We start from the raw sequence: 10,732 nt of genomic DNA, 5'->3' as shown, positions 1-10,732 counted from the left end.
CCAGTCAGTCAGACACATCACAAGACTCGTGACTCAGCCACACACACACGCACGCACGCACGCACACTGTCCTCTTTGTTCAGGCAGACAGTTTACTGAAATCTAAAACACAGAAAAATGACTTTGTGTCTGAGCACACACCTGGTCTGATGAGATTTTCAGGTAGATCTCCGTGAGGCTGCCATAGCTGGAGTAACAGTTCTGGCAGATTTTCACAGGCCGGGCCGAGTTCACGGAGCAGTTCACATAGTTCACATACCAATGACCGAAGATGTGCAGCAGGTCGCTGCAGTATTCAGAGATCTCCTCGTCTTCTGGGAAGGAGGACAGCAGGTTCAGGGAGAAACCAGAGTCGACATCCGGCTTCCTAAACACAGGCGAGTTCACCAAAACAACAGCAGCAGCAGGACTGTAAGGCGAGCTTTGTGTCAGTGTGTCCGCTGAATCTGAAGCAGTGACGTTTACACCATCACCAGACACGAGAGTGTAAATATTAAGTACTAAAATAAGCCAAAAGGAACAGTTTTTGTGAATAGACATGATCGAAAACAAGGATTAAAGCATCTGTTCCTCTTCTTGCTCTACACACAACACATGATTTCCTGGTTTTCTCCCAACCTGATCATGTGACTGTCTGTAATCTCGCGAGAGTACATCGCGGACTCAGATCAGTACTATAACTTCTCATCATAAACCGTTCATTGTTATTCTGATACTCATACAAATGTAGCCTACTACATATCAAACATTATGAAATGTGACAGTATGAAATATATGTTTTAAAGTGTATACTATAACACAATAAATATAACTTTTTGACACTTTTACTGGGAAACAAAACAGTGCTTTAGTAAAACTTATAGTGGTAAATAATATGAAATTACAAAGATTATCATAATATTTTAATTGTATTACTATTTATAAAAAACAAATGAATGATCGTAGTATTATAATAGGCCTATATAATAATTATGTAAACTACATTAATGCCTATAGGAGTCATACAGTAGGCCTATTTTATAAAAAGATCAATGGAATATCCATACATTTTGATATCTATCCATCTATCCTTCTATCTATCTATCCTATTTCAAGTAAAACGCTATTTCCATTGTTTATTGCCCACAGTTGTTGTAAGGGGGGGGGGAGTGTGAGTGTGTGTGCATGTAAGTGCGTGCGTGCTTGAAAGAGATAGCCGTTCCTCCTGGTCTCCTCATTATTTAAGGGTTTTTGACCATTTTGCAATGTGCGCTCGGCTCGGAGAAAATAATCACGGAGTCAAGGTAAACGATTTGGGCTCCAATCCTGATTGTGATAATTGTCACAAACCCCCTCGAATCAAGCAACCGCAGTCAATGGTCGTTAATGTGAAATTAGTGGCTCTTGATAACTTGCAGGCCGCATCAATTCCGCAGTCATCAGAGCTAATGAAAATAAGGGGGGAGAGAATGTGCGTGGTATTAGCGGCCTATTCTGATGCCCGCGTAGAACTCCATATGATATGGGCTAAATATGGATCCTGTCTCTTATGCTCCTCTCACTGCACATGGCAGCTCATTAACTCTTCTTCTCCTGACCACAGTTCACCTAATTGTTCAGATGTTCCCCATTCCTTTATCATGGTCTGGCACTCAATCATTTACTACTCTTAAACCCTTTATGATCTTGCTTTTATGATTCATATTGTAACATCATTTTGTGTAGTTATTTTCTCTTGTCTATACCTTTTTTAATGTTTCACAAATAAAAAAGGGACACGTCTTTCCTGTTATTGTTAGGCTGTGACTAAGGCGAGTTTCGGTCTGCACTTTATCACATATTCACTAAGTTTGGCATGTCTTTCCTCTGCAGGCTAATCAGAACTGCACTAAGTAAAAATCGGCATATCATTACTACTTGAGATGACCGTTATTGTCAGATGGCAGAAAATGCCTTCATTAGCATGAGACAGATAGAAAAACCAAGAGGACAAAAATCACTAATTAGGCCCATAAATTAGATGATGGTGCTGATGAGAGCCCTTCAGGAGGGATGGCAAGACTCCGAAGCTCTTCATGATTTTACGCACTATACATGCATGCGATGGAGAAACTGGTCAAAAGAAGGTATATGTGGACACAAAGAACACAGAACAAAGCCTCAGGCACCTAAAAGCCTTTAGATTAACTCCTATAGGTCCTTTAAAGAAGAAGTAGGCTAATCCTTTACTTAAATAACAGCATAAAACACTGAGAAGTAAAAGTAAAGTATATAGGCTGTATACAGAAGAAGTAGTTCTGCAAAACATAATATATAACATTATGAGATTGTAAATACTAAAGATGTAATGTTAAATTCGTAGTATGAGTATTATTAAACCCTAAAACGTGATTTTTAACATCCCTGCACCTAATAAGATATAAGGTAAAGATTGTTCGTCCAATTTGGGCACCTGTCAGTTCAATCCTTTCCGTCCCTGTGAAAGTCTTTAACTGGACAATCACAAAGGGGTTAACTCAAACCGGTTCAGCCTTAAACTTGGCTCTTGGCGTGGGGAGAGAAAATAGCTGTAAAGTTATGCAGAAGTTATTCTTCATCCTTCGGGCCGTCCCTAATCCGCCAAAAACCTCATTCTTTCATCGGAGAACTGTGCCTCCTTTCTTGTTCCCCCCTCTCTATACAACATAAAGTCAGACTGCATTTAATGGTTATGTCGGGATGGGAGAGGGGCTTTCTTCTTCCCCCTTTCTCCAGAATATTGCCCTTTTCGTCGTGTGAGTCTCCCAACCCGCAGGGACCCCCATATTCTTCCCTCCGCGTCTGACTCGAATCACAAACTAACCCTGATTTTCACCACTTTGCTGGGAATTGCGGGGAGTGATAATAGAGATTTCGCTTTCATTTTATACGCTTGACTTGGTTATTGTTGCTTTTCTCCTCTCCCGTGATTCTCCTCTTTTCCAGGGATTAGCCCTGACTTCGCCCGCTATACTGACCGCCGAAGTGCCCCTGAGCCCCGGGTTGACAATTGACGCAGATCAAGGCAGGCCTATTCTGCGCCTTTTCAATAGCACCGAGCTGAGCCGGGTTAAAATGAGGGAGTTTTAATGGGAGGAACGGACGCCTCTCAGTTTGCTTCCCAGAAATTAATTGCCAGAGTTTTGTGGGATGCTAATCTTGAGAAAATGTAATACAACTAAGGCTAGGTGGCTTATCTTCATACTATGTATTGTAGACCAATGTATAGGCGACACAGACTAAAAGACACCATGATGATGAGGATGATGATAATGATGGTCAGAGTAATGTTGGACACAAGGATGAAGCTGCCTAAAATGGTTATGCCATTATATAAGTGGGCAGTAATGGTAAGTATGATATATGTAGAAGAAGATGCTGATGAAGATGGTGATGACAATGATATATATGGTGATTGAAGTGCTGCAGCTGAAGATGAGGATGAGGAAGATTATGAAAATGGTGAGATAATGATGATGATCAATGGCGAGGAGGGTGATGTTGGAGATAAGATCTGAATCAGAATCAGATTTATCATCCAATGTTAACTCATACAAATACAAGTTAATTAATAAAATAGCATAGTAAGGTGTTGAATAGAGAAATTGACCATTAGATTATTTGTTCATTGTTCTCTCAGAACGCAATTCATAGAGAAGATCGGGACAAATGATTAAAACATGTTGTATTATTTGTGAGTATAATACAGTGACTTACTCCACCATATTTTATAGAGAAATATTGTTCTCCATTTCTTGAACGAATGTAGTAATGTAATGTACTTTTTAGATATATAATACGCTAAAACTCCTTAGAGTTGTCTTGTGTCCCTTTAGAGGGGGTCCAACCGCCTCAATTGGAAACCACTGCATACCCAACAGACTAACAGATTATAAACTTTTTAAAAATGACTTCACCTCCAAAAGCTATAACATACTAATGTTGCTTTCACTTTGAACACAACAGTGTTCAAAAGATAATGTCATGTCATGTGCAAGCGGGGCCTAGACACAATAACAAACAGATTGGTTCAAGTGAAAGGTAAAGGAAAATGTTTCATTTCTCTTAAGGGGCTTCTCCATTATGTTGTTGGACACTGTCATCACCAATCTAAGCCTCTCAGCAAAACAAGCACTTTAAGAGAACATCCACTGATGTAGCACAATTGTCCAGATGAATTACATTGCAACACGTTTCTCGGCTGCTGTGTTGATGCACTCTCGCTTAATAATGGACCAATTTAGAAAATGGTTTATCCCCCATTAGTCATTACACAAAAACATGGGAAAATAGGTTCCAGGTTGAACAACACTGAAGTTCTCCTTTTAAAAAGGACCTGAATGTTTCCTCCACCACTGAAGATAAGTAGGAGAAGGATGGAGGTGTTTTGACCTTCTTACAGGTAAATCATCTCTACAGGTGTCACTATCTAATCTCTGCAACAGTTTGAAACAGTCTGACTGCAGATCTGCTCACGTCACACAAGAGCGGGTTTCAGTATTTGCAGTGTCTCCCCCAATCAGGCATCTCTGCAGCACTGTGAGAAGTTAATCTTTGTTGACGGTGTGTTGTGCACTCTTCCGTGGGCCAGTTAGGTTGGGACCTCTCCTGGAAAGCCTGGTCTGTGCTCATATAGAGGGGGATAATTACCAAACACGCAGCCGACAGCAGCCACACAAAAGCCGCTTTGACTTCCTCACTGCTGGTCGCCTGGAGGGGACGGTCCCGCTCCTGCTCACCCAGCTCACCCTGCTCACCCAGACCACTTCTCATCACTCCTGAGAGGCAGAGACGTCTTGTTCCATAACAAGACATGAAACTGACTTCTTTCAGCTCCAGTGAACTGGACATAAACCCCGACTGACAACCTCCAGTGCCCAAACAGAACAGGGAGAGGACGGGTGGGCCGGGACAAGAGAGGGGTGGGGGCGGCACAGGGCGTACTAAATAAAGTTGTTATTCACTTTAATCTCACTAATTTAGAGGAAAACCCACCAAAGGCATCCTTTATTGAAATCTAATCGGTCTGGTTCCAAACAATCAACAATGCAGAATTTACATTTTGACAGTTTTGTGCCTCTTTAACAACTTGTTATAAGTAAATATATGATTTCTCTCCACGGTCATCTCAGAGCCATCTTCCCCCTCTCAGCGCTCAGTGCGTTACAGCATTGAAAGCACGACGTGCTGTAAATGTAATGGGCCGGGAGTGATTGTTTCTGACAAGCAACAAAACACATCGTCCCTCCCCTCAAATTAGTCCCCCAGGAGGGGGTGGGGTGAGGGGTTCATGTCCCAGGAGACGCATGGACAGGACAGCATGCCAGCATATAGCATGAGCATGCCGGGGACTTTAAGCATCTAACTTGGACCTGTGCTGTGTTTTTATTTGCTTTTTGTTGTAGTTCAAGAGATTTAGAGCTCTATAAAAGGAGGTGACCACTATTAACTTGTTTTTTTATTTATTTAATTGAATAGCTCTCTTATGCCAATTTGATGATACATGTTGTATAAACCAACATAATATTTGTTTACCTGAAAAGGACAACGTTTTAAACAAAACAAGCTAATCCTAACAACTATGCAGCACATTTCTCAGAATTCTTATCTTTCTGTTACATGACATTATCAGTGACTTATTGTGACTTTTTTCTAGTTTCACTTAAACATTAGCACTCATTTGAATGCAGCATACTGATTCGAGCCTTTTCACCAAAACCCACCTAGTTTAACAAACATGTTTTTTTATACCGGATATAACATTCAACAAATAAGACTCCTGCATCACATTCTTCTTCTACTCATCTTTCATGTGTCATTGCTGCCTTTTATGTCATATTACTTACTTACTTACTCTAACCCCTTGAAATGCATTACTGCCCTCTGTAGCCATTAGAAATGTGCAGGATGTCTCTGTGCCCTGAGCGTAAAAGTGCTTACATGTGCACGGACAGATGAACAACACATTGCACAGTGTACCATTAGCAATGAAAACCCCTTCTTTAAATTACAAACTTTTCTTATAACAGTTTGGGGATGCAGCATCAGAGAAAGTAATTGATGTCGACAGAAAAGTGAAAGTATTCAGCCAAATCCATGCCTCTTGAAATGTGTTGCTACCTTTACCTTTTCAAAAGTAAGATGTAAATTAAAGTTTAAATACAGAATAATGTTGACTCAAAGCAAAAGCTGAATAAAAAGTTTTGTAAAAGCAGCGAAGCCGTATTGCAGCTCGATGTTATCCAGCTATTATTCATAGTGGGCCCGGGATGAATAGGCAGTTAGGCTGGAAAGAAAAGGCAGTTAGCTAGTCAGTTAGCAAGGGGTTAGCTTTAAAGCAAGCCCTGATTTGTGAACGAGGGAGTGGGAGGAGTGGTGGAGGGCTTGGCGTTCAGGAAAGCCTCTCCTGGGCCAGAAGAAAAGGATTTGGCCCAGATGCACGCAGCGATGTTAACTTTGAGTGGCCCCTGTGGCTCAGTCTCAGCTCCCCCCTCCTTCTTACTTCCCAAGCCCCCAGGTTGCCTTTGCATGACATCATCCCCAAACTATGCCCCCCATACCCATGTGAATCTGAGCTGTCACAATCGGCAGCCCCCCCATTAAACTGTACTGCGCCGCAAACCCATACNTTGAACGTTCATCAGTATTATAATCAAAAAGAGAAATATGAACGTTAGTTACCCCACACAGCTCAGTGAAATGTTGACTTTATTTGATCATTTCAGTCAAAACTAACGTTCATATTTCTCTTTTTGATTATAATACTGATGAACGTTCAAAACAAAGCACTTTGGCAACTTACCACATACGTTTTTAAAATGCTTAATCAGCACCGTAACTTTCATGATATAATTTCTCCGTCATAATCGTTTGTTTCCGTGAACGGCCGACTGTTGTGTGACGCAAATGCTGCGACTGCAAGGCATTGTGGGGCAGCATTTTCTCCTCTCCTTTCGTAAAGGGAGGTCCAGTGGTTCCTAAGCTAAAGGAAGTTTGAAACCTCCTTTCCTTTCATTTAGAGAATTGGAACGGCACTTAACATGGCTGCCACTGCCGTACTTCCGGGTCATTTCACTTGGTTAGGAAGGTTCCTAAGCTAAATGGACTATTGGAACGCAACCCTGGTTTCTCCAAAATTACATGCCCCACCTTTTAAGTACTTATTTCTACCCACTACAATTCAGAGGTAAAGACTGTACTATTACTCAACTACATTTAATACCTTTAGTTACTTTGCAGATTTGGATGTGAAATGTGAGACTTTAGTTACACCTGGAGTAAATTCACAAGCTACCCTTCAGTATACATAGTCATTAAAATTAACTGCACCTTTTATCCAAAGCGACTTACATACTCAATACTGTGGACAATCACCACAGGAGCAATTTGGGGTGAAGTGTCTTGCCCAGGGACACAACGAAATGCTGACTGCAGTGGGGTTTGAACCTGTTCCGAACACCAGCGCACTAGTCCACTGCACCACATGCCTCCTTTACCAGCTTGATAACACTTTAATGCATCAATCATTTTAATCAAAACTAATATATATTATTCTGAAATGGGCCACTCTGCATAATGAGTACTTTTACTTTTGGTACGTTAAGTTCCTTTTGATGCCATTACTTTTCTTTTACTTGAGGATTTTGATTGCAGGACTTTAACTTTACTTATTCCTAAACTCTGGTACTTCTATCGATCTACCGAACACTCCATTACAAGTAAATATCCTGAACTCTGATTGTTACTAAAAATGAAGTACATCAAAAACATATTTAAGGTAATGTATTTATGCAGAACGGCTCCTTACAAAGTGTTATATTATTATAGATTATTGCAGTATTCAGTTGTTATTTGTACGTGATACTTTGTATACTACTGGGAAATTAAGTAGTTAAGTACTGCTGCTGCATCGTATCATATAATCATATCATGTTTTTAAAAGTAACACAGTGTAAAACAAAAATAATTTGAGTAAATAATACAATATTTTTTGGTAAGAGTATCTGCCTAAAACTACAGGACTTGAGAACATGTAATTAGTTACATTCCACTTGAATATGAGCATTTTCTATCCCGATTATCCTACAAAAAGTTACTGGGATTTACAGTAATACTTCAAATATACTTAAAACTCTTTAAACAGCACTGAACAGTCAACATACATTGTAAAGGGGCCCTGGCATAAATAAATGAATGAATCCATTTTTAATAAAAGCAACATTTTGCAAGTTGTTACTGACTTTTAAAATTGGGCTCATTTTTTTACTTTACTCTACGCGCTAGGCAGGTTTTTTAGGTCAGGAAACTCATGATGATCCCAATATTATACATTTACGATGATCCACTTAAAGGTCCCATTCATGCTTTTCTGGTTATTACCCGTCCCCTTGTGTGTTATGAAGGATTTCCTGCATGTAAACGGTCTGCAAAGTCTCAAACCCTCAAAGTACACCCTGTAGCGAGTAAAACTCTAACACAGAGGAGCTCCAACAAGTTGTTTAGGACAGAGACTGAATACACATATTATACAGAGATGCTGTATGTGAAACCAATGGGATTTTGGAAAATTGCACAATATAAATCTATTTTAGTATACCTCAACAATGGAATTATGATCAGTAGAAATGGCCATGACATGGGACCTTTAATGCGAGGGGTTCTTGGTGATACAATCCAATGGTTCTCCCTCCCTGTACAGATAATTGATGCAGTGTGTCTGTGTGTCCTCAGGTGGTTCCAGCCAATGAGAGCTGCAGGGACAGCATTCTGCGCAGCGATCGCCTGATGCTGGTTTATCTGCTCTACAACAACCTGGAAGACATCTGGGGCAAATCAGACTGTGCCAGTAGGTATTCTGCATGGATTTAAACTGGACATGTCTGAAATGTTAGGGTTGGACTTGTGTAAATGTGAACACGTGCCTACGTTTGAACTTCTGATTCACACATATGGCGATGCATTTGACCACAGAGGTCAGAGTGCGGGGTCAAGTAGAGGCCGGGTTCAGTTGGTGTTTTTCTTGGCGTGCTTTAATTAAAGCGGACTGTGGTCACAGTGGAGGTTGCAGCAGAGATCAAACATGTGACTGGCTTTTTATTGGAGAGCAATGGAAGCTGGATAATTGAATCAGATTTGGTAGATCTCCACACTGTTTTCTGTCAGTAGGATTCAATATGCATGTTGTTTTACATTAAGGACCATTATGTGATGACTGACTGTTGATCAATGAACTATTTATTTTTTCTTTAGGTTTAAAAAATGGCTGAAGAAAGTAAAATAATGTGCGATATATGTCCTAAAGCGCATGGTTAACCCATCAAAAAGCTCGTCCTTAAAAGAAAAAAAATCAGTTTACTATGAAACGCAACTAAAATGCAATAACTGTTGACGAATAAGAAGGTAAAACTCTAGGATCCCCATATGGAATCTTTTGTTTTTATAAAACCTGGTTCAGAGCTTGGGAAAAAAAAGGGTTATGTGAGTTCTTTATTATTTGATTAAATGTGTCCATTTGAACTAAATAAATAACGGCCGGCTGTTTTTTCTTCCTGTTGTGCAGGCTGTGTCACTAAAGGATTCCACAGCCTCACCAACGACACGCTGTACTTCATGAGCTTCGTCAACCAAACTCTCACCTGCTTTGAGAAATATAAAGAGGTACGCCAAATATAAGTCTATGAAATCTGTGTGTCCATCATGAGTTTCTGTTCCGATGTTATTTATGATGTCTGTTCTTCACAGGGGAATCACACGGAGCTGTGCAAAAACTGTAAGAAAACCTACCGAGGCCTGAATGAGCTGTACGGCCGAATGGAGACCGACAAAACCATGTGTATTGACATAGAGGATGTGGTATGTATGTCAGGCATTTAAAGAAGTTCATAGTTTGGAAGAGAGAAAGCTGCGCCCCCTACAGGAATTTGTCGGCACTAAAAGACCATTAAAGAGGTCTTTACTAACCTTCAGCTGGTACCAGGATAATCTATTCTGGATATGTTTGTCAGGCCTAAACCTTGTAACATTTTATGGGAATGGAGGAAACAACAAATTCCAATAGTATTTTAAAAGCCTTGGTTATGGAATGAGATGCTTTTTTTTTTTTTTGCCTTAAAATATCTCCTTTGTATTTCAGGGCATTGATAAGATAAACTTGTATCTTGGTGTGAAAAAAAGTAGAACATTTGCAAACGGATCTGTGATTCAGGACCATAATCAGAAGTGGAAAACTAATCTTATAAAAAATGAGAAAAGGATGCTTGTTAGGGTTGCAGGATTAATGCTGCTGTTACCTCTCCCTGAGTGTCATCAGAGCAAGATATTGTCACATGCCTGAATGCAGTGAACATTTGAGCACAGGAAATCAACAGGGTCGTATTAACAGTGTCCTATAATTGTGCTCAGCTGAAGTCTGTGTTGAGTTTGGCACCTTGCCTCGTTTCAGATGAATGTGACTCGCAAACTGTGGAGTAAGGAGTACGATTGTTCGCTCCCCCGCGAGGAGACGGTGCCTGTCATCGCCGTGTCCAGCTTCATGCTCTTTCTGCCCATCATCTTCTACTTGAGCAGCTTCCTTCACTCGGAACAAAAGAAACGCAAGCTCATACACCGTGAGTAACCAGCTTAATTCGCCCATTGTCACACGGAGAGATTGTCGACTGCGTTTTGAGGGGTTTGGGGTTTTTATGGAGGGGGGGGGCTGACTGACTGCGATATTGGGGTTCTGTGGGGATGGGGG

At 40.6% G+C, this 10,732-nt stretch overlaps 2 protein-coding genes across 2 annotated transcripts in view; one reads left to right on the top strand and one right to left on the bottom strand.

Annotated features, from left to right (window-relative positions):
* Positions 1 to 8,727: 8,727 nt before the first annotated feature.
* On the top strand, positions 8,728 to 10,645 carry ostm1 (osteoclastogenesis associated transmembrane protein 1). Its single transcript, XM_010795281.1, has 4 exons — positions 8,728 to 8,842; positions 9,557 to 9,654; positions 9,739 to 9,849; positions 10,439 to 10,645. The coding sequence occupies exons 1-4, from the start codon at positions 8,782 to 8,784 to the stop codon at positions 10,610 to 10,612; spliced, it is 444 nt and encodes a 147-aa protein (XP_010793583.1). The 5' UTR covers positions 8,728 to 8,781; the 3' UTR covers positions 10,613 to 10,645.
* A 32-nt stretch (positions 10,646 to 10,677) lies between these two features.
* LOC104966535 (dynein regulatory complex protein 1-like) overlaps positions 10,678 to 10,732 on the bottom strand; it is a 4,053-nt gene continuing 3,998 nt past the window's right edge. Inside the window, exon 5 of the mRNA XM_010795720.1 lies at positions 10,678 to 10,701. Within this exon, the coding sequence (XP_010794022.1) occupies positions 10,678 to 10,701 (24 nt within the window). The remainder of the gene's footprint in view (positions 10,702 to 10,732) is intronic.

This window comes from Notothenia coriiceps, unplaced genomic scaffold (assembly GCF_000735185.1).
Source record: "Notothenia coriiceps isolate Sejong01 unplaced genomic scaffold, NC01 NC01_scaffold00037246, whole genome shotgun sequence".
NCBI lineage: Eukaryota > Metazoa > Chordata > Actinopteri > Perciformes > Nototheniidae > Notothenia > Notothenia coriiceps.
This window is presented reverse-complemented; position numbering and strand designations above follow the sequence as displayed.

Excerpts from the sequence above, each read along its gene's own strand:
- ostm1 (XM_010795281.1), top strand. The coding sequence starts at position 8,782 with ATGCTGGTTTATCTGCTCTACAACAACCTGGAAGACATCTGGGGCAAA. Across the intron at positions 8,843-9,556 it reads GGGCAAATCAGACTGTGCCA|GCTGTGTCACTAAAGGATTC; the intron begins GTAGGTATTCTG and ends CCTGTTGTGCAG. Across the intron at positions 9,850-10,438 it reads GTATTGACATAGAGGATGTG|ATGAATGTGACTCGCAAACT; the intron begins GTATGTATGTCA and ends GCCTCGTTTCAG.